The sequence below is a fragment of the Chelon labrosus genome (assembly GCF_963514085.1).
Source record: "Chelon labrosus genome assembly, chromosome: 14".
Lineage (NCBI taxonomy): Eukaryota > Metazoa > Chordata > Actinopteri > Mugiliformes > Mugilidae > Chelon > Chelon labrosus.
In genome coordinates this window covers 12,242,695-12,266,862 of record NC_140347.1, presented here as the reverse complement: position 1 = coordinate 12,266,862, position 24,168 = coordinate 12,242,695, and the positions used below count along the sequence as shown (strand labels likewise).

The 24,168-nt window shown below is 41.5% G+C and overlaps 2 protein-coding genes across 3 annotated transcripts; both read left to right on the top strand.

The window, feature by feature from the left end:
- Positions 1-329: 329 nt before the first annotated feature.
- fam110c (family with sequence similarity 110 member C) lies at positions 330-5,319 on the top strand. Its single transcript, XM_084559892.1, has one exon. It carries the CDS (start codon positions 1,400-1,402, stop codon positions 2,402-2,404), a length of 1,005 nt encoding a protein of 334 aa, XP_084416018.1. The 5' UTR covers positions 330-1,399; the 3' UTR covers positions 2,405-5,319.
- An 863-nt stretch (positions 5,320-6,182) lies between these two features.
- fbxo25 (F-box protein 25) lies at positions 6,183-21,716 on the top strand. 2 transcript variants are annotated; one of them, XM_084560513.1, is made up of 11 exons: positions 6,183-6,233; positions 6,886-7,032; positions 13,699-13,802; positions 15,708-15,757; positions 15,866-15,958; positions 16,046-16,139; positions 16,468-16,652; positions 17,167-17,349; positions 17,694-17,837; positions 18,708-18,734; positions 20,268-21,716. In XM_084560513.1, the coding sequence occupies exons 2-11, from the start codon at positions 6,932-6,934 to the stop codon at positions 20,355-20,357; spliced, it is 1,071 nt and encodes a 356-aa protein (XP_084416639.1). In that variant the 5' UTR covers positions 6,183-6,233; positions 6,886-6,931; the 3' UTR covers positions 20,358-21,716. The 2 variants fall into 2 exon arrangements, with proteins under 2 accessions (XP_084416639.1, XP_084416640.1); XM_084560514.1 differs by lacking the exon at positions 18,708-18,734 and having other exon boundaries at positions 20,268-21,714.
- The last annotated feature ends 2,452 nt before the right edge of the window (positions 21,717-24,168 follow it).

Genomic DNA, 24,168 nt, shown 5'->3' with positions numbered 1-24,168 from the left:
TAAAGTTTGGTTTTTACTCCGGAGAGGGATCTACACACAGAGCCTAGAGTAAAACATTCATACTTGTACGCTGGTGTGCTGATATTGTTCCTCTGCAAAAACGTTAGTAGGCCGGCTAGTTAGCTGCGTTGAGATTCTCTGTGTACTTAAAATAGTACAATACTTCAACAGAGTGGATCATGTTAGAGTTCGAGCTAATAAATCACAGACAACAGTTACTTTTACTGAAATCACAGATTGAAGACACCTGAGTAGACAGTGTAGAAGGCAGGAGAGGGAATTTTCTGAGCTTGTCCAGTGAATTTCAGCCTGCAGCCTTCAACGTTCCTAGGGTACAGATCTCATGCACAAACATAAATCAGCTCTGAGCAATCAGCATGCAGGCGAGCAGGGCTGGTGAGGATCTGGTGACTCTACTGATGGGAAAGCAAGTCAGGAGACAGTAGAGTTTAGCAGCGTCACAGACCCCCAGAATGAATGAATGAATTCCAACATTAGACTTCACATACAGCACGCAGATGCTCGGAAAAAAATAATAACTCCATAATGAGTCATCAGTCTTCGTGGAGTTATTATTTTAACAAGCAGGTGGGAATGTTGGACCCTATCGGGGTTGTGTCCTACAACTGCTTGATCTGTGGCTTTGATCCAATTAATATTAGTATTGCTGGGTCAAAAACTTAAAATGGCACACTGACAAAGTCACTGGGGAAATATACAGTCACACTGAAGTCACAAGTTTTCAGGAGCTGTGGACTTAAATCCAAAACCAAAATATTCACGTAAAAACCTCTGTGAGCTTTTAGAGTTGCATCATGATGTTGTGACAAAGCTTTAACAAGTAATTGCTATAATCTACCTGCCTTACCTACCTGTCCCTGCGTGAAACAACATATACCGGGTCCATAACTGAAGGATAAGAAGGTGGGGGGAACCGTCTATTGCACAACCTTTTGTGCATCAGTCGCTTTGATGAGTCAGTTTCTGTGGTGAATAACTGGGTAATTCTTAGCAGTCGTTCTTTGTAAAGACACAAAAGTGTTCTTAGTAGAACAATGTGTGGGATCTTGTGGCACATTGAGCAACAGCATTAAAGACGCACGTTTTCTCCAGAAGAAAGGGGGAGAAAAAGTCGCCAGCAGTGTCAGCTTTCACCATTCTCGCTTGTGATGGTATCAGGTGTACTTTGAACAGGCTTGTGTTTGGTTAAAACTAGGCTTGCGCAGGATGGGTGGGGTAACGTGATGTGTGTTTGAACAGACAAGGTGAAGTCTCCTGTCGTGATACGTGCTCAGGCAAGGAGCAGACCTGAATGGAATTTTTTACCTCTAACTCTGGTGACGCTAAAGGATTATCCGCTGTTTGGAAATATCGGACGTGAAAGTTTATTAAAGCCGCAATGGAGTCAAGTAGTGATACCACAAAAATCCTGGAGAAAGGTCCGGAATACCTTCGTAAGCAAATGGAACTGGAGAGTGAGACAAAAGGACGCGTGAGCGCTGTGGAGAGGCTCGCTGCAAGCAAACTGAAATATGTCAAAAGCCAACAGGTGGTCAACTCAACTCAGGAGCCGGTAATAAACATTGGATCTGCCTCAGTGGGGAGCACTGGGTCTTCTAACCGAAGCTCGAACCGTGGTGGGAATCTTGTCACAGGGAGCAAGTCAATAGAGCACCCAGTTGCAGTCGCTGTACAAATCGACTCACCAGGGCAGGTACGTCGTTCCAGCTCCAAGAAACGACCAGACTCCCTTCTACTTCACAGGCAGAAATGTGAGTTACTGAGAGGGTCGGCAAATGTCCGAAAACACCATATAACTCGTAAGCTGCTTGCTAGCTCTATCGATAAAAGGGTGCCATTAGCTGAGGTCTCAGATAAGGAATGTGAGTCTGAGGGCAACAAGGAAAAGATCACAACACCTGAGGGTACGGGAAAGAAACGCAGCTCACATGTAATTCAGTCAAAGGAGAACAGCACCAAAGGCAGTAATGGTGTTGCATCTAGCGGCCTCCTAACAGTTCCTGAGTTTGAAAGAAGGTCCGGGAAAGGGGTCAGTCGCTCTCACTCCGACATCAGCTCCAGGTACTCCAAAAACTTTGCAGACTTTGACGCTTTTTTCACGTACTGTGGACTGGACGGGGAGGTCGTCGAGTCTTTGGGGAAGGTGAACTTCTCGGCGCGCTCGGACGACGTCGCGGTGAACATTCGGAGCGTCAGTGTCTCCACGTCAGACGATGGGTTCTCGAGAAACAGTGATGACATCGACGGGCTGCTGGAGGATGAGTTACAGGAAAAGATACGCCAGGGCACGTCGGTCATTGAGCGCAACGCACGGATTATCAAATGGCTGTACAGCTGCAAAAATGCAAGTGAGACTGGAAAAAAGCTACGAGACCTTGCTTGAGACCCTTCTTTCTCTGCACAGGAGACTTATATTGTTGTACATTTTAAGCAAGTTAGAGGTACTTTCTTCATATCTCTGCGGTTCTATATGTGTTCTACATTTACACGTGCTTGCTTCCATCTTTTTTTCATGAAAGTTTTCCTGTTTTTTGTGATTCTGTCTCATAGAGCTACCTGGGGTCAGGTCAAATACACACATACACCCTCACAAACCCCATGGAAGCACAAATATTACCGTTCAAACTGACATAATTCTTGCTGTGTTTTCTCAGGCTATACATTCCACATCATCCAAGGAACAAAGTCAGAACGTAGATGTGTGTTAAATCAGATACTTGAAGACACACAGTGACACACAAATCCACGTACTGCTAGTATGAACCAACCTTGTGCTGTTTTACTTTTGTATTTGGTAATAATGCAGTCCAGATGTTGCTGGTAAATGCTTAGTAAGGACATAATAAAGTACTCTTGGTCAATATTATTTACAAGCTAAAAGGGTGACACTTTATTGTAAGCTACATACAATCATTTAAAGGCCAACTATTGTTTTTTACAACCTGGACCTTATTTCTGGCATCAAATATGATCGTTTACTCACCCATATAACTTTTGTGTAATTTGTAGTCCTTCAGGGGATATTTAGATCTGCTTATATCCATATAGTTGGAGTGACTGGGGCACCGAAACGCAGCCTCTAAATAACACATTATCTTCCGCGAAACTTGTTCATTTCACCAATATTTTGTTATTAGCTGCACGCACCTGCCACTGTCGGATTGTTTACCTGTAATTTGATAATTTGCTACAGGCGCTCAGAGATGACATCATCCAGGTCTGAAGACAAGGGTCTGTAGATTGACCTACAGACCCCGGATGATGATAACAGGTAACTCCAGACTCAATGGGGAATAGCACTAGCGTACGATAACAAAATATTGGTGAAATAAATAAGTTTTGCGGCAGATAATGCGTAATTTAGAGGCTGCTTTTCGGTGCCCCAGTCACTTCCACTATATGGATATACGCAGATCTAAATATTTCGCGAAGGACTACAAATTACACAAAAGTTATATGGGTGAGTAAACGATCGTATTTTATGCCAGAAATAAGGTCCAGGTTCTAAAAAACAGTACTTCCCCTTTAAAAAAGTATTTATAACGTGTAACTGTAGTTGTACACGGCTCAGTTTCAAGGTATTAATTAGTGCAGAGTATTTGTCAGCACAACATGTTACTAATCACATATCTATCATCGTATCAATGTATTGCTTATAGTTGGACTTAAGTACAGCTATTTTTCACAGTCTGTACCAGACATTCTTCTGTCATTAATAGCGTTTAACTCATCCACAAAACATTGGTATACATTAAAAAAGTATTATTATCATCAGAGAGATGAGCGGTGCCAAGACTGATTGCCTTATGATTGTTAAAAGAAACATTTCAGGATGTCTCTTACTGACGTTCATTAAGCATGTTCCTCAGCAGGACCATCAGACCGCCACAAACACGAAAGCACATTTATATAACATGCCTTTTAAGCTCATAAGCCAATGTACGCATTGCACATACATTTCTTTCCAGGTGAAAGGTATACATTCCATCACAAACACGTACACCAAAGTTACTGACATTAAAGAAATATCAGGGGAAAGTGGGATTCTGCTCTTTACATTCTTAAAGGAATGTGTTTTTTTTTTTTTTCCATCAGTTCGTTGTGTGTGAGAGGAATGTACCTAATAATCTGATAGGCTTATGTCCAGTGACCCGTTGTAATCTGCTTTATCTCTTCACCACTTTTTCTCTCGTTCTGTCTCTCGGCCAAGTTTCTCTGCTGAGTCTTTGAAGCTCAGAGGCTGTAACGTGAGTGGGGAAAAAAAGCCACGGAAAGACTATCGCAGACTCGCTTGGTTAAACAGTATTACCACGAACTCTGGGTCACTTTCGTAGGAAACAAACAACTGTTGTGTACCTGTGATTAGATGAGTATCACTCAGACACACCTTTCGCCTCTATTAAAATGCCTCACTGACAGTTTAGCATCGAGGCAAGTCCTGTCCTGCCCTTCCCACTTGGAGACCCAAAATTAAAGTTTCTTGTTATGTTCAGCGGATGGTTCAGTTAGTAAAATTGGCACTTAACATTTCATTTGCAAAATAACCTGCAGAAATATAGATCAGCTGTACAGTATGTGATTACTCGGTGAACATGTACACCTCTTCCATCATGGCAGGTTTGTATTTTTTTTATGTCATGTTTTCATTGCACAGTTCAAGCTCGCAGTCAGTGTTGAATTGTCAAGTCACCCTGCTCAAACCAGGGTTTATCCACCGTTTAAGACTGTTTTGCTGCTGACTACAAATAAAGCTATTTTTCTTACAGATTTTGAATGATGAGTCAACATGGTACAAATATTGCAGGAATGCAGGGTGTTTTCACAATTCTCAGTAGTGAGGGGAAGGACAATCAGTATGGATAACATATAATTATTTATTACTGTACTGTGCCTGGCGCAATGAGGCAGTAGATATGAGAGCTGGAAAACAGTACAGCACTGAATTTACCGTATGGGGCCTAAGGAGGGCAGTATACTACAACGACCAATCAACAGCTCCCTGTTAATAAGTCCCTCAGGCCGGAGAAATTTCTTATAAATCAGACAAAATACTTGTTACGGTTTCAGTCAATTTGAGAAAGTAATTGGTGTTTAATTGCAGAAGCTATTTAGATCCCGTCCCTTCTGAAACAGAAGGATGTCCACAAATGTAAACAGATTTAAACTATCCCAGTTATAGAAGAGTTGGGTCTATAACACACCTTAGTCAAGTGAATTATGTTTGCACGTGACCCACAGATAAATAAAAACCTAAACTCCTGATTACTGTTCATTTGCATTGCAGCTTGTCTGTGCTTACAAAGCATGCTGTCTAGTATCAAACGTTATTCAGACCTTGGAAATTTTGCTGAGCTCGAGGCTCGACCCCAGCATATGCGCAACGAATGCTTTCAATAACAATCCGTGTCTGATACGCCAGAAAAACAACATATCAGATGCATTGCTGCACTGAATCTCGGTGTATGTGCCTTGCAAGTGACATGTCTCCACATCATACTTTAAACATTATTATTGGACAATATTATGCTGCAAATTTGTTGTGAAGACAAAGTCCTCTCCCCCAAAACCTACATCAAACTGTAGACAAGCTAATAAGACATAAATACATGACTAGATTGGCCGTTGGCTGTGACAGAAAATGTCCAAATGCATTTAGACATATGAAATACTTGCATTACATCCTGTAACTTGCATGTGCAGACCATTTAGATTGAGTCTGGGCTTCACCAAAGTCTCTTTCAGGTAATTAAAATGTGGGTTAATGCTGCATGCACATCAGCGCTGGACCAGAAACCTAAATAAAAAGCAACCGGTTCTAAAAAAATAATGTATTAATTCAGTTTAAATCGTTTTCTAAATGCTCTTGACTCACTCCAAGTGTCCAGCGGTCCGGTCCCCACCCCCCATCTCAAAATCAAAACATAAGTACATGTGCGCAGGTCTCTGTCACGTGTTGAAGAAAGCCACAACAAAACAGAAGCGATTAAATCAAAAAAAAGAGAAGAAGAAAGTGAGTGACGGGCGCTGAGAGCCAATCAGCGACGCGATTGCGGGTAGCAACAAGATAAACACGGGGGCTTCGGCCAATCAGAGAGCAGCAAGGGGGCGGGGACGAATTCCTGTTTCCGCACTGTGTTTTTACATCCGTTAACATTCAGACAGTGGGGACCAGAAGCAGACCACTACAACAAAACAGGCGCTTTCCTATTAAGGTTCGTTTAGCCGCCTTGTACTAACCCCCCGTGTGAATAATAGCGTTTTTTACATTCTTTATTTAATCCTGGTCGTGGTTGTTTGAGCCGAGCCGAATGACACCTTTGTTTTTGTTGTCATTTTTTTAAGCGTTAAAACGACGTTATGCCATCGCTGTTATTGTCCAAACACTGAAGGTAGAGATGTGCGTCACAGCTGTTGCCAGGTGTATTATTAGGTGTATTCAGTGTGACATTTTACTTTAGTCCGTGTCTAACCGGTAAAAACAATATAAATGTCAGTTTTGCAGGCAGTTTGTGAGGGTATGGAATTTTTTATATACACCAAAATTTTCCCCAAGTTCATCCACTGCTAGAAATTGAAATCCTAATTATTTGAAATTGCAGGAAGTTTATTTTAAGTGCTGCCATTTTTAATATGAATAAATAAAATAAAATAATTTACAAGTTCCTTGCCAGTTAGATAACTAGAATCTTCTTCTCTGTATTGGATCAAATGACTGACTGAAGATCTGGTCCACTGATTGTCCTCAGTTTGAATGTCCAATGTTGACGACCGTATATTTCAAAGGACAATTTGATCAGCTTCAGTTTTGTTTTGTTTTTTGATTGCTGAATAATGATTCTAACAGCCAGTCATTAACCTTTCCAGGTGTTTTGAAGTGGTCCCCCCACACACTCCCAGTCTCCAATCTAAGATGCCTTTCTTGGGCAAGGACTGGAGGTCCCCAGGATGGAGCTGGACAAAGACAGAGAACGGCTGGAAGGAAGACAACAACAAAGAGATAGACTTCAAAGAGTAAGATGTTGCTCGTCCGTGTCGTACTTTCTGTGTCTGATGACTTAATTTCATGTGCGTTTAAAATGTATGAGGTTCTTTGTACATAGGTGGCAAATGCATTTGTGTACAAAACTAGCATTTTCCCTGTAGTCCACAGTAACCTGCCTTTACTCATGCAGTATAATCAAACTAACAAAACAAAACAAAAAAGGGATTCATTTCACAGTCCTACATCTTTCTAGCCATCTACTTCAATATTATTATTTTCAAGAAAATAACAAAATTTACTCTGCATCTTCCAAAACTTGTCTAGCTTGTCTATCTTGTCTTTTGTTGTGTAACTTATCTTCTCCAGAGCAGAGTAAAAGCACACCCCCTTCAACCATTCTGCTAAGACACAAGCTGTTTCGTTTTCCATACCCGGGCTATACAGCGTTTAGCTTCCAAAAAAACAGATATTCAATAAAAATTTTACACTTTTAGAGGTGGCAAATTCTTCGGGATAGATGTGCAGTAAACATATATTTGGGTTAAGGGGTACCTCTTCACAAATTACTCGACTAACAACCTCTAGCACTTTCTTCTGGAGCATTGAGGTTAAGTCTGTTTAGCCATTTGTATTGTAAAAGTTTAGAGTTTGTGTTTATGGCTTGGGTTTGAGCTAGAACACATGCCTTTGAACACTCTTTTACTTTAAGCACTTGGGTTATGTCCACATATTTTAAGAACCCAGTAATAATGTCATTATAGCAAACGGCTTTTATTGCACTTTTTTTTGTTAGAGCGCAGATATTTGAATAGTCACAACAACATGAAGCTGCAGAGCAATATTATTTTCCTCTTTGGGTGTTGTTGCAGATTTTGCGGCGGCGGTATTGCAGACTCATGACGACACCACTTAAGCAAATTAAAATAACAGTGTAAATGGGTAATTTCGGTTGCTCTGTCTCAACAAACCAGTTGTAGCCAAGAGTAGATTTGATCTCATCAGCCCTTGGACTCTGTTTTAACGTGCACTGCCTGCAGCTGACCGACTGCCAAGGCTTACTCTAAATGTTGATGCGATTGTCAGACACTGTCCAACATCCACAAAAAAAAAGGCCTCAAAAGTATTTTGAGAGGATTTGTTTTGCTATTAAACGGAAAACAGTTGAAAGCTGACAGGAAATTAAGGGATATAGAGGAGATGATAGAGTAGGCATGGCAGAGGCATCAGTGTTTCAAACTTCTGTCTGTTCTGATTAGTGATGAATACAAATTGTCTTTTATTACACATCATGGTTTGTTGTTCTTCATTGTTATTGATGCATCTCACTGAGCTGGAGTATTTGTTAGTCTCAGACTGCAAATCAAATCTCTTTCACGATAATAACAAACAAGTGCAAACTATTCCATTGGCCTTTATCAAGGAAGAGGTGTGATTGCACCGATAAGGCCACGTTACTCAGTGCCAGAGAGAAAATCATTTGGCCAGCTCTTATCATGAACATATCAGAGAGTGTCTGATGAGGTGATCTGCATCCCACAGTTGCAGCCTTGAGAATAATCACCCATAAAACCAATTGTGAAGGCACTCAGTCATCCGGGTTAGGTCTTATATCCAAACAACAAAGCTAAAACAAAGGCAACTGGACTGGAGTTTACCTGAGGACATGTTGCTACTCGTCCAAGTAGCTTCCTCGGTTCTAAACGACTTTAACAACCCATTAATGGCCAGAAACTCCAGACTCAGGATCTAAACTAATTGTAGGTGACCATGTGGTTGTTAGCATACCTTGGAAAATGAGCTGTAGGTGTGCACCACCATCTATATCTGTAGAAGCTGCTTGGATGAGCAGCAAAACAGCTTCAAGAAAAATTCAAGTTGGCTTTGTTTCAGCTTTGTTGTTGGGACATGGGACCAAACTAGTTGCGTATCCAGTTTATTCAAAGCAAAGATCCAAAACGATAGAGGTGAGTATGTTTACGTGAACACGGATATCCCACTTATGATCGTTTTTGTGCATGTCCATACGGGTCGTGACAAATCTGACTCGTGCTCATGGTGGTTACCATGAATCCTGCAGACTACCTGCACAGGTGCTGCCAAGTGACACAGTACAAACCGTTGCGTAGGTGTGATGAGAAATGAAATGAGTTTAACGTACTCATGCATAGCCAGATTTCTCTTTGTTCAGTTTCAACGTCGTATCCCATATGTGAGATAAGTGCGACCACTCCCCCAGTAGTTGACCCAGTTGAGTAGGTGCCCCCTGAACCAAGGTCATAGTCTTCGCAGATTCGACTCCTAAGGATCATAATGTCTCTGCCGTCGTCTTCAAGAAGGTGCCACCAAATATAGATATGAATGTGCAGTATTTAGGTCAAACGTTTTTAGGTTTGTGACCTGAGTTGGCCTTTTTAAAACTTCCCGCAGCGAAACACACCTATGCAAACCAGCTGTATATAGAAAGTGTAATAAGATAACAAAGACCTTAGGGTTGGCATGGATTCAGATTCCTGTTAATCACAGAACATTAATATTGGCCTTCATATATCCGCCTACTCGAGTTACACTCGCAAATCCAGAGAGGTTTTGCCTGAAGTTGTGTGATGAATGTTGACACACCAGTTCTTCTGACCAATGTGCACAAGTATAACTTTGAAGAGAGCCTGCTGTGTAATTCCAAAATACAGTCCCTCCCCAAGGCCCTGAGTGGGTTGAAAATTTTTAATGACTACTGTTTTGTTGAGAGCAATGGAACAAAGGTCTTTCTGGCCTGTGTGGCAATCTGCCCCTCTGAGTAGTCTGCGTTTCCTCCCATCAGGGGAGCTTGCCTTGTTATCGGCAGGAAACATGACTAGGTGGTCACCTAAATGGAGAGACGAGTTTTCCAACCCTTTTGCTGTATTTGCTCCAGTTTCGTACAGTGTGTTTGTTTGGGGTTGTGTGGTGCGTCATTTGTTCTGTGTGTGACTTAGCATTCTGAACTTGGCACGTCTTTTCGCTGCTTGCATTTGTCCGACTCCCACTCTCAGGGTTGCCAAGAAAATGTCTCTTGCAAAAACTTAACCAGTCTAATCAGTGAGGTCAACAGAATCATAACTAAAAAAATAATAATGGACAGAATCGATCAAATCGGTGTTTTGCAAGCTGTTAGCCGTCGTGGCAGCTGTTGTGGCCCGGGGTCAATACCAAGAATGTGAATAAAAATAAAGAAAACAACACAGACAACTTTTCCAGTAACTGCCTCTTTACTGTCTGAGACGCAGGCAAACTTTGATGCTCACACATTTCTCCAAGCGCAAACCGCTAAATACGATAGCTTTGGCTTGAAAGGACCTGAGCTGTTGATCTATTCCTGATCAGGCCTTACTTAATCTGGGCTCAGACTACAGGGGTTCTGAGCCAATTTATCCCAGATTCACCCCTGACATTCAAGGAGAAATCTGGCCTAGGGCCTCGGTTGATACCGGTGCTCAGCCCAGATGATCTGGTAATGAGAGGGACTTAACAGATCCAGTCTCAGACGTCCCACAGTGATGCTTGCTTGACTTATTTGGGTCAACCCAACTAATATCTAACATTTGGACTTAAAATGAGGAGCATTGCTATTCTAATTACATAATGGTCAATTAAAGACAAGTCTGACAAGGACGTGGAGCAGCTGTTAGTTGTGCTAAGCAACAGTAAACATTCTAGCCTTTGAGGCCAATGCTAGCTAGCATACTATTGCTGACAGAGGGGCGTTCAAATCTCACTTCCAATTCTTGCCGAAGGATAGACAACCATATTGGCCATGTCTTCCAAAATACGTTCTCATCCAGACTTGTTTGGCCTTCTGCTTTTCTCTCTCTCCCTTCAAAGTTACAAGTCATTGCGCCATCGCTTCCCCACGAGATCATGTGATGTCCTCCACCTTGGAATAATGATATTTATATTATCCTGCAGTGTCTGGTTTGCCAAGACTTCTTGTCTTGTGCAAAATCTCGCACAAAATAACATCTATGGAGTTTTTGTTTGAGCGCGCAATGCATTTTGAATCTCTTGCAGTCTGAGCACAGCTTTAAACAGCTTGATTCACGACTCGCCGGCACCAACAGAGTTGAATTTCAGTCGCAGCTGGTGATATCTCCCTAAGGTCACAGTGTGGCCTTTACTACTGTAGTGATCATCCAGCTAACAGTATCTCACAGTACCACACGTTAGCGTGTCAGCAGCCTTTTCAATGGAAGAGGCAAAGGACACGACGTCACACGTTAACTAATGGCATCATCTCTTCAGACTGGCCGCCCTCCAGATACAGCGTGCCTCAGATAGGCTGGTGACTTCATTCCAGCAGAGCTACGTTGGGCAGACGGACACATGTAGGCCAGAAAGAAAGAAAGAAAGAAGGCAATACACAGAGCGGTGTCGTGGTACGCAGTGTCACAGAAGTAGTTTAGGTCATTGTGTATTTCTGAATGTAAACACAGCTCTGCCGCTTGTGCGCTGCAAACAGTCAAGTGCCACATAGGAGCTGGGAAATGTCAGCGCTTGTAACCTCAGTTAGCAGTTGTTTTTAGTCGTCTTGCGCGAAGTTTAACACCTTGAGTGTCAGCCTCACACTACAATGTCTGCTTCTCTGTTCATGTCGGCGTCCCACGTAGCCCCGTAAGCCTTCCTCTCAGGATTTAGCTTAAATGTCGGAAAATCCATCTGAATCTTGTTGTGATTAGCTTTGCAGAGGCTCCCACGTTCAACCTGTATTTTAAAAGTTGGCAGTTACATTCCTCACTTGTAATTCACTGTGACAGATCTCTGTGCTTGGATGTGTGTTTGTGTCTATGCCGTGCAATTGGATAAATTGATGTAGACGTGGGGGTACTGTAGAGCTTATATTCACTCTGATCAGTCAACTTCACGGTCGATGAAGAAAAGCAATGTTTTCAACTTACGCTGGAGAAAAAGGGAAATAGGTTTCTCTATCATTCAAATAAAGTAAAATGTCATATATGTATTATTATAAATTGTACTCTGAGGTCCAGGAGCTTTGAAGCATGGTTTGCGTGAGCGCCAAAGACTCTTCGCCGTGTTTTCTTTTACGAGGTAACACCGGCCACACAGTTGGTGTAAAATAACCACTACTGCTAGAACACGAGAAGCGTTTCCAGATATGTCTTTTCCTTGGCCATATCTGTTCACGTCTGGGTTTTGGTTTCTCAGAGCTGGTTGTTAAGGCGCGCTGTCTGACCACGCCGGAAAGGAAATGTGTTTATAGTCGTTCCGAGTGGCCAACACTGGAAGGCGTGGCGAAACACTGCGGTCGCAGGGAGGAGAAGAGTTGTGATATTGTCTAACAGCATGGGATCCAGTTATCAGCTATCTGACAGTATTTTGTCAGAAAATAGACATTTCAATTGTTCTTAAATCATCCGAAACCCCAAAATTTTCATTTGAATACCACATATACTGAGAAAAGCACGTATCGTAACACCACATATTAGGTCAGTCTGGTTAATTTGGCTAAGCAACACACTGGCTGCTTGTTTAACCTCTAGATAGCTCTGTGCCCTCGTCAACAAGTGAAAATAAGAGGCCTTTTTTTTAAACCCTCATCTGTCCAACAGTGTGTCAGTTTTTATTCTCAAACTCTGGCACCCAGCACAACATAAGCAAATAAAACTCAACAGCTTCCCATACCATTCATTCATTCATTCATTTTTTGTAACCGCTTGTCCTGTGAAGGGTCGCGGGGGAGAGGGGGCTGGGGCCTATCCCGGCTATCATGGGGCGAGAGGCGGGGTCTATCGCAGGGCCTTATCAATATAAACTAAAACAGTAATTCATGCATATATTACTCCAGTATTAACATTAATTACATAGTCTTTTGGCGTAATTGCCAGTCAGCTGGCCGACAAGTTCGCTCTCAACTGTTCGCAGCCAGGTGCTCAACGGCCATTGGATTATTAACACAGGGAGTCAATTACCAGCCCAGCTTCGGCCTCTTGATCTGACAGTTATATTTTTATTTTGCGTGATTAGATTAAATAGTAAGGGTTGCACTTTCTCACTGTGGATCATTATACATATACTATAATTTGGTGGTTTTATAATCTGGATTCACAAAGTCTTTACATGTAAATGGTGAAAGTATGTTCACGTATCTTCACATCATGTGTATACAGCGTGATATTAATCATTTGTGTTTCTGTCGGGAGCCGTGCCAGGCTACAAGTTGATGTCAAGTTGACGTGAGCCAAAATGATCTTATCAGAAATAACCACAAATGCAAAATGTCTGCCAGAAATAGCGGAGGAATCTCTTCATGTTTTGAGATCTCTGTTTGAGGAAAAGAGTCACAAATCTGTGGTTCTGTCTCTCAGACTCTGATATATGTCTACCATCTGCGGTGTTTCCTCCATCCTGGCAGACAGTATGAATCCTTCTGTCATCCGTCTTAACCTGCGCATAAATCAGTGATGGAACAGTGTGAGAACATTTACTTTAGTTTTATTCCTTTTCTTTTTGGTGTTTCACTGCGTTTGTTTTGTATATATTGTAACTCAGCCTCATAATATGGCAGCACAGACGTAGAAGTGAGTACAATATCTCTGACTTGCTTCAGGAGGCCAGAGCAGAGCAGAATTATTTTGGGATGCACTGGTCAAATCCACTCGCAGCTTTCTTGACACATAACAAACACGTCTCCTCTGTCCGAACAGGCTCTGCAGCGACAACGGTGAAAGTCTGTTTGTCGGAGATGTGCGCGAGCTCGTCGCCACAAAGAAGAGGAAGGAGTTCTACAACAACACCACCAAATCCCAGTGTGAGTTTCAGCAGCGCGTTACACACACTTCTGACTTTTGGCCCGGCGAGCTATCTGTGGTATGTAGATGAAAGGTGTGCAACAGTCTGTGACATAGTCAAGAACCAGCCGTTCCAGCCGAGAGGAATATGCATGTGACACTCTGTCCCGTTTCCGTTCATCTTACCTGTTTTCAACATCTCCCTGTGTTTGTTGAAGGAGGGAGGCTAGGCGAGGCTTCAGGGAAAACAAATCTGACCTCTCAGATAATTAGTTCTCATCCTGGAATAAGATCACCGTTTGCATTTCTCTGTTGGGTCTTCTCGTCCCAACAAATTCACACTTGGGTCAATGAAAGCTGAATATTAAACTAAAGCATGTGCCATTTTGTGCCTATTTTGTTGTAGCTGTTTTTTACTTTGATTTAAAGAGGCACGGAAGCAAAAGTTTATGCAGCCTGTCATACGCATCATTAAGATCAGCAAGCTTCATGGAATTCAGTCCGTGTGTCTGTTTCCCTGAAAAGTGGAACTTAACAGCTTGTTCATTTGAATCTGGAAAGGACAGTGGCCGTTTGAAGAAGTGGAACTACAAATGTGCTCATTGAATCATTATTAAAAGGTCTACTCCTGCGCAGAGAGCACACATAGCACTTGTAGTGTAATCAATTGAATAAAACAGTCAAAATGCAGACAGTTCAGTGGCTACATTTACATGTGTACTGGTGCTCCAGTCAGAATAAAAATGCCTCATGTAAACTCAGTCAGAACAGACTGGCCTGATCGGAGGGACCTGTTGAACTGTTGGACTGAGACGGGTGATAATCTATTAGTGCTAAACCATATAAACACTTGTACTGCTCAGTTCTCTCTGGCTGATGTCAAATGCATTCTTTCTGTGCATGTTTACCCCACGGGTGAGTTTCTGTGAGGGACAAAAAAACAATGAATCTGAAAAAAATGAACAAAGCGAGAATAGATTTGGGCAACGACTTTAAAAGCACGGGGTCTGTCTTGGTCATCTTCTTCTGAACGTGTTCATTGTTGCGATTAAAGTTGGGGCAAAAACGTCTTCTTGCACGTGTCAGAAAATCATACTCACATTTATGTGGGAATGTAAACACACAACATATCAGATCATTTTTATTTAACATCCATATAAGTGGTTACGTTGGAACCTCTACTCAGAATTATTTCAATCAGGTTGAAGAAATATCGCGTATAGAGGCTGAAGCTGTGGTAGAACCGTTTAAAGTTAAAGGGGAACTACTGTTTTTTACAACCTGGACCTTATTTCTTGCATTAAATACGATCGTTTACTTACCCATATAACTTTTGTGTAATTTGTAGTCAGTGGGGAGATATTTAGATCTGTGTATATTCATATAGTCGGAGTGACTGGGGCACCGAGACGCAGCTTCTAATGACGCATTATCTGGTAATGCGCGCCTCGCTTAGAGATGACATCATCCAGGTCAGAAGATGGGTCTGTAGGTCAATCTACAGACCCCGGATGATGATAACACGTAACTCTGGATTCAACGGGGAATAGCTCTAGTGTATCATAACAAAATATTGGTGAAATGAACAAGTTTCGCGGCAGATAATGCGTTATTTAGAGGCTGCGTTTCGGTGCCCCAGTCACTCCCACTATATGGATATACGCAGATCTAAATATCTCCTGAACAAGTGCAAATGAAACAAAAGTGATATTGGTGAGTAAATGTTCGTATTTTATGCCAGAAATAAGGTCCAGGTTGTAAAAAACAGTAGTTCCCCTTTAAGTACATTGTACTTTTGTATTTTCAGCCCCCTCTACCATACATATAAATCAAAAGATAACACACTATAACGATGCAATTAACTTATCCTTTTAAAACAAAACTTTATTAAACCTGAGCTTTATGCATTTTTCTGCTTATTCCAGTTGATTTCAGGGATAAATGGATCTACATTCAGAAAGGGAGCACAAAAGAAGTGAGTACTGCAGTCTTTACTACAATTTTCACATAAAGGATTCATTTACTGTTGATCAAATAATTATGCATATCATCTTTACGTGTCTGTTTCCATATGTGCCCACAGCGACACGGATACTGCACGCTTGGTGAAGCTCTCAACCGTCTAGATTTCTCCAGTGCCATTCAGGACCTGAGAAGATTTAACTACGTCGCGAAGGTGAGCGACGACGGATCTCGCAAAACCTCCCGCCGCGTGACTCGTTGCGCGCCTCTCATTCTCGTACCCCCTTCTGTGCCCCCACAGCTTTTCCAGCTGATAGCCAGGAATCAGCTGTCCTCTTTGAGTGGAGCCGCCCAGAAAAACTATTTCAATATACTGGAGAAGATTGTACGGAAGGGTAAGAGGACCTGACGACGCGGGTTGATCACTCGTGTTGTGAATTGATTGTGTTTTCTCCTTCTGGTGTCAGAGTGAGAAATTGCACCCAAGACTCTTTGTTTAGGTTGTTCATGTGTTTTTTAACCACAAAACCAGTCAAACCTGTGTGCCTCATCATTTTGAAGTAGGGTTAGGGTAGGGCAGATCCAGACTGATCATTAACGCCTTTAATTTTCCTGTTGTGCATTTATCTGACAAACAAGATTGTAGTGGCAGCGTGGAAAATCATTTTATTTAACCCTGAATATTTTTTTTCTCTCTCTCTTTTTTAAATTTGGACTTTTTAGTCCTTGAAGACCACTATAACCCACGCCTCGTCAAGGAGCTCCTGAGCGACCTGAGCTCTACGCTGCACGGCCTGACCATCCACGTCGGACGGTGCGTCCTCGTGGGCAACGTCAACATCTGGCTGTGCCGCCTGGAGAGCATTGTGAAGTGGCAGCAGGAGCTCAACAACCTGCACATCCCCAAGGTAGAAAGCAAACTGGTGATTTTATATACGCCGCGTGTGCATGTGGTTCCTCCCAAAACTTTCGAGTCTCAGCGTGCTTTGGGCCTCGGCTCGTCTCCAGCTCTAATTTGAGCTGCCTTGTTTGTCAATGCATCAATTTAAAAGGGAAGTGAGCTTGCAGTGTTTTTGAACACAAGTGCAGGTCTGTTTTGCTGAGACTGTTCTCTTGCTCACTTGACATGCCATTCTCACTTGCGAACTAAATTTAATGAGTTAGGAACGTCAAATATGGAAGGAGAAGTAGACAAATGTGCTTATTTAATGCTCAGCTAAGCATTAAATGTTTCAGGTAGAAAGATTTACGATTTGCCCTGTGATAGACTGGCGACCTGTCCAGGGTGTACCCCCGCCTCTCGCCCGGTGACAGCTGGGATAGGCTCCAGCAGACCCCCGCGACCCTTAACAGGAATAAGCGGGTACAGAAGATGAATGAATGACTTACGATTTATTTTTTGTGTGACTATTGTTTCTTCAGCAAATGTGCACCGGTATGTCATTCGACGACCTGCCGCTGCACATGCAGAACAAGATCCTCTACAAGTTGTCCGACGCCTGTGACATCATTAACCTGGGACAGGCCACGCCCACGTTGAACATCCTCAGTGAGAACAGGATCCTGTGGAAGAAACTCTGCCACTTTCACTTCTCGGACAGACCGGTAAGAGGGCAGCATATATTTTTATCATTAGAGCTGTAATCTTAATATTTACATTGTTTGATTATTAAATGTATAAATATATATATATGTGTACTTAAAACTAGTGGCTCATGGTTGATGGCTGGGATACATAGATGGACCACTAGAGGGCAGAGTTGCCACAATTTACAATGATACGTCTCACACATATCACAGACTCGGTGTTAATGAGGAGTTCCCCTTGATTATATCTAATCCAGTTCCAGTTTTAATCACATCTATGTCCCCAGTGTATTAAAATGGTTGATAAATGTTTCTCTTCCCCTATGTCTGTGTCTGTATATGTGGCCACAACACACGTGCAGTTCTGTAGGAATTTGGTTTTATCCAAGAGCGACAACGTGGACTGGAAGCTGATGTATTTCACCCTGCAGAAACACTACCCCATGAAGGAGCAGTACGGGGACACGTTACACTTCTGCAAACACTGTAGCATCCTCTTCTGGAAGGTAAACAAGCAAAGCTCAACACACCCGCCACCACAACGACACATGATATCACCTGACGGGCATTGGAGTTACCTTACAGCCCTGAATAACCTGAACATCTTAGCGTGTACAGTTAATCAGCTTTATTTATAGACCTGGTATGTGCAAAGATATATATTACTGTCTGTCAGGTATTGTGGTTTGGCACAGTTAGGAAAAGCCTCGGCTCATACAGCTTCTGTTACAGTAGGTATGTTTACATTGACAATATCTATTAAACCTGATTCAAACTGTTTACCTGGACGCTAAATAAAATAATCTGATAAGACATTTGTGTTTACATGCACCAAGACATCAGTCAGAGTAGGACAAAGTGGCTCTGCCCTCTGAACACCGTCAAATCTGGTGGAAATATATCAGAAGACATTGTTGACATTGTTGTTTTCAAATTGAACCTGAGTCCCCATCTTAACAGTTTGAGTATTTTTGCTTCCGGAGCAAAAGAAACGCCACGGTGTAGCTGTTCTACTTTTTAAAATCGCCCGTACCGCACGCAGGACAACCGCTGCTAATGCTAATCCCTGTGGTCCACTGGTACAGTACAATGGAGTTAATTTCTTTGACCTCTGACTGCTCAGTGGACGCGTCAGAGCACATGACTTGTTTGCACTCAGTGACTCGTAGGATCTGATGTTTTTGAGCGATTGAGAATTGTATAATCAGAAGCTAACTGTCGCTTTGAGTAAAAACTATTCCTGCCTTTGCACCCTTGTTACAAACTTCTTTTTGGCCGGGTCCCTACGCTTTTTAACCTTCTCTGCATCCCTCTCTTTGCTCGTCTCCCGTCCTTCCCGCTTCTCCTCCTGGTTCCCCTTCTCCCTGCCTCTTAAGGATCGCCACCTGGCTTTGTTATTCAAGGTACTTTCTGTTCCATTGTGCCTTTCTGTTTTTCCTCATTCACCGACTCGTCTAGTTCCCTGATGGCCTGGCGTGTTTAGTAAACACCGGCTGACTCATTGCATCCTGAATTCTTCTCAGTGTTGATTTGTCTGAAGGGAAACCGTCAGCTGTCATTTTCTCTGATACAAATATGTGAAGAATTGTTTTCTCTCTGTTTGCCATGTTTGTGTACAGGATTGTCTTGGTACAGTTATTTATGAATCCATCACTAAATTTGACCTGAAATTTATTCTTAGTAACTACTAACTAGTGTCCAACAAGTGACATATTTGTAACTCCCAACGTTTAAAGTGTCAGATCTAATATGTTCACTTAATTCTTATTACCTGTTCTCACTCTATACAACACTTATATTTGTTCCACCTTTAATTTGGAATATTTAGTGTTATGTTAAAGCAGCAAATAACAAATACATACATGAACATATATCATCAGACACTCCCTGAGATTCACAGCGGCTTTCAGTGTTTGGGTTTTTCATCATTTGTTGTTTTCAGCTACATCCACAAGCCAGCCATAAGTTAGTTAGCAACGATCTGGTGAACAAACAAACAACCGATCAGCCACAACATAAAAACCAACAGATGGTGAAGTGAACTGATAATGTCCATAATGGCTGATGGGTTTGTTAGTTTGTTTGGAGAAATCCATATAAATTTCTTATTTCTTCTTATTATTATTATACTATTATATAACTTAAATGGGAACTACTGTTTTTTTACAACCTGGACCTCATTTCTAGCATAAAATACGATCGTTTACTCTACCATATAACTTTGGTGTCATTTGGAGTCGTTCGGACGATATTTAGATCTGCGTATATCCATATAGTGGGAGTGACTGGGGCACCGAAACGCAGCCTCTAAATTATCTGCCGTGAAACTCATTCATTTCACCAATATTTTGTCATGATACACTAGTGCTATTCCCCATTGAGTCCAGAGTTACCTGTTATCTATTCGCGGACGTGCAGCGGTTTGTTGTTCTTTGACCAGCTGTTCCTCTCTCTGCCTCTGCATCCTCCTTTCAACGAGCTCCTCATCCGTATACTCTGGCTCAAAACGGTAAGGACGTCCATCATAAACAAAGTCGTCGTCCACAATCTCAGAATCTGAAAAATATTCAGCCATGTTGCAAAAAACTAGCAGTAGCAAATTACAGGTAAACAAGGCGCTGCGTTTCGGTGCCCCAGTCACTCCCACTGTATGGATATATGCAGATCTAAATAATGTCTGAACGACTCCAAATGACACCAAAGTTATACGGGTGAGTAAACTATCGTATTTTATGCCAGAAATAAGGTCCAGGTTGTAAAAAACGCTAATTCCCCTTTAAACATCTTCCATATCTTTGACTGTAATTCCTCCTGTTTCTATGTGATAGATCTATCTATCTAGATATATCTGTTTAACTACATCTACATCAACTACAGTTTTCTACTCTCATTTCAAGGCTTCCTTCTCCCTTTTTTCTTTGTCGACTCTCTTCCAGGACTGTGACCACCCGTGCTCAGCCAATGATCCAGACAGCTGCCTGACGCCCATCTCTCCACAGGACTTTATCGACCTCTTCAAGTTCTAAACCGTCCACGTCGTCCTGCGACCGAATCGCCCGTTTGCCCTCACTCCCACACCGGGAGTGTGTACAAAACCTCGATGTCATTTATCCAAATACAAAGGGCTTCAATTGAAAGAAGTGGGGTTTTTTTTATGTGTTTACTTGCTTGCACACGAGTATTTCTGTGAAACATGGGTCAGATTTAATGTGTATGCTTGTTACGAATGCTGGGGACTGGTGAAAAAGGAATTTTGATGTTTTCTCCGCACAAGTGTTTGTCTTTATCGCCGAAAAAAAAAGTATCCTCCTGACAGAGGGAATAGGAAAATATGACGTAAATGCAATATGAACATTTTGAAAGTATTTTTATGTAAAACAAGGTTTAGCGTGTGATGCCGGGTTGATATGTAATGTTTTTTTGAGGAAAATGCGTGAAAATCTGCTGTGAGGCAGAAAAATATGTGAATTATTTAAACAGCTTTTTTGTTTTGGTGGTATTTTTCTGCAATAACTGCATGTCGAGTCTCTGTTTACATACCGTATGTGGTCCTTTGTGAATTCCTGCTGTGCTCTGTGTACATTGCAGCGTGAACGTTACTCATAAAATAACGTTCCATTGGCTGTAGTAATATTTTATACATTTGTGGGGGCTGTCAAATGACAGAGGAAATGTAAAATGTTATTTATGGGGAGAAAAAAAAAAACTTTTGTAGCCTTCTTCCAACTTTTGTAATGTTCCCTTATTGATCCAGTTCTCTTGATGGTACTATCATGACTTTTGCGGGGCGGGAACTAGCTATAAAATAATAAAATATTCATAAATAAATACAACTTTACTCTGTTTATATACAAAAAGAAAGGCAGCAGGGATGCACGATCCCCCTTGGCTGTGTATTTTGTATCTTCTCTTTTCTTCAAGTGCTTCAACTTTCTCCCACAGTGCAAAGACATGCATGTTATGTGAAGTTACAGGGTGTATCTCTGGCTCCAGCCCCCTGCAGCCCTCTACAGCAGTGGTGTCAAAGTCATTTTAGTTCAGGGGCCACATACAGCCCAGTTTGATGTTAAGGGGGTTCTATCAATAACACAATAGTGTATTTACCTATAAATAACAACTCCAAATGATTCCCTTTGTTTTCGTGCAAAGAAGTACATTATGAAAATTTTTACATTTAATAACTGGACATTTCCTAAGAAAAAGAAATGCAATTTCGGTTTTGTTCTAGGTCTCAGTTGTTATGTCCTAAAATATGTGTGAACCCTTGGAATAGCAGTTACTTTTATTGGAAAAACTGCAGTTAATGTCTTAAATTTTTGAATAATTTTTGCACTTCGCAAATTCATCCCGTGGGCCAGATTAGATCCTCTGGCGGGCCAGTTTTGGACCCCGGGCCGTATGGTTGACACATATGCTCTACAGCTTTCTCCCTCTGTGTCTGTTAGAAAAAGGTACATAAATGAGAATACCAGTGCTAAGTTTATGGAGGCTATAGCTATGTCACCAGCCGTGAGTGCAGAGACAGTTGATGAACTCTTGGATAATTTCAACTTGAAAATCTCAAATGTCATGGATACTGTTGCACCTATTAAAACTAAGATGATCTTGAGCAGACAGAGAACACCATGGAGGAACACTATGATGGTGAAGGCTTTGAAAACAGAATGCAGGAAAGCTGAGCGTAAATGGAGAAAAACTAAACTTCAAATTCACCATGACCTCTACAAACAAAGTATTTTTAATTTTAACCACGGGTTACTCAAGGCTAGACAGCAGCACTTATCTGAAATGATTAATAAGAATATCAACAACACTCGCACTCTGTTTGCTTTGGTTGATAAGCTTACAACTCCCCCAAAAGAGATAGTTTCAGAACTTTCTTCCACAGAAAAATGCAATGAATTTGCTTGCTTTTTCAATGAAAAAATCACATCTATAAGACAAAATATCGACACAAATCGTCGAAATAATAAAATGACAACATCCTTAAAACCACCTAGGAATAAATCAGCTATGATGTCAGAATTTAATACAATTGACCAAAAAACCATAGAGCACACAGTTCAGCATCTTAAACCATCGACATACTGTCTTGACACAATGCCATCTGACTTTTTTAAAACTATTGTAAGCTCTGTCCAAACAGATCTGCAGCAAATAATAAATTGCTCACTTCAATCAGGCGCGTTTCCTAAAGCCCTAAAAGTAGCTGCCATCAAACCACTCTTAAAAAAGAGAACGCTGGATGCTTCCATGTTAACCAGCTACAGACCTATCTCAAATCTCCCTTTTATAGCCAAGATCATTGAGAAAGTGGTTTTTAATCAACTTAGCAACTTTTTAAACTCCAGTGGACTCTTTGATAAATTTCAATCAGGCTTTCGACCTCACCACAGTACAGAAACAGCTCTCATTAGAGTGTTGAATGATATAAGGTTGAACACTGACTCAGGCAAGGTGTCAGTTCTGGTCCTGTTGGATCTCAGTGCTGCTTTCGACACTGTAGACCACAGTATACTGCTGAACAGGTTGGAAACCTGGGCAGGACTCAGCGGAACAGTACTAGATTGGTTCAGGTCCTACTTGGAGGAGCGGAGTTATTTTGTGACCATTGGAAGCTATCAATCCGATCCAGTGGCTATGACATATGGAGTTCCTCAGGGGTCAGTTCTTGGACCCCTTCTGTTCAGCCTATATATGTTGCCTTTGGGTCAAATTCTCCAGAATTCAAATGTCAGCTATCATAGTTATGCAGATGACACACAGATATATCTTGCATTGTCTCCAGATGACTGCAGTCAAATAGAGTCATTGTGTCACTGTTTAGAGAAAGTCAAAAATTGGATGAACCAAAACTTCCTGCAGTTAAATCAAGAAAAAACTGAAGTCATTGTTTTTGGCAATAAAGAGAAGAGGGTTACTGTCAGTAAACACCTTGAGTCACTGTCTCTAGAAACTAAAGACCAGGTCCGAAACCTTGGCGTGCTGATAGACTCAGATCTGACCTTTAACAGTCATATCAAATCAATCACCAAAACAGCCTTTTATCAACTTAAGAACATATCCAGAATTAAGGGCTTCATGTCGCAAACAGATCAGGAGAAGCTGATTCATGCTTTCATTTCCAATAGACTTGACTACTGTAACGGTCTTCTGACTGGACTCCCCCAAAAAAGTATCAAACAGCTGCAGCTCATCCAAAACGCTGCAGCTCGAGTTTTAACCAGAACAAAGAAATCAGAGCATATCACCCCAGTTCTTAAGTCTTTACATTGGCTCCCAGTCAGCTACAGAATAGATTTTAAAGTTCTGCTACTGGTTTACAAATCACTGAATGGTTTAGGTCCAGAATACACGAATGACATGTTAGCAATGTATAAACCCAGTCGAGCTCTGAGATCGATTGACTCAGGTCAGATAGTGGAGCACAGGGGTCATTTCAGAATTGCGGGTACATTTCGCGTCTCCCAGAAAAACCTTTGGTTATTTCCCCCTAAAAAAGTCTTTACTGGATCTGTTTTAAATAATAATGCTAATTATATTGAATGTTCACCAATAATAATGTTTGGTGTGTATTTTAGGCACAATTTATATGTAAAATATTCATTAAATCATTCTAACCCCCCCAATTATTGACTGTCTTCAGCTTGTGATTCACACGTTCATAGTGAATTAACATGAAATAATTCAATATAATTTGCAGTTTTTTGTGCTAATTCTATAAATACTAAATACAGTCAGTTGCACAGAGTATTTATTTTCTGTAATACATGGGATTTCAACATTAAAAATATATATATTTTATCTGTCCCTATGATCCGGTCAACTCTGTTATCT

Coding starts and splice junctions, on each gene's coding strand:
- fam110c (XM_084559892.1), top strand. CDS start 1,400: ATGGAGTCAAGTAGTGATACCACAAAAATCCTGGAGAAAGGTCCGGAA.
- fbxo25 (XM_084560513.1), top strand. CDS start 6,932: ATGCCTTTCTTGGGCAAGGACTGGAGGTCCCCAGGATGGAGCTGGACA. Junction 15,959..16,045: donor GATTTAACTACGTCGCGAAG/GTGAGCGACGAC, acceptor GTGCCCCCACAG/CTTTTCCAGCTGATAGCCAG. Junction 17,350..17,693: donor TTCACTTCTCGGACAGACCG/GTAAGAGGGCAG, acceptor ACACACGTGCAG/TTCTGTAGGAATTTGGTTTT.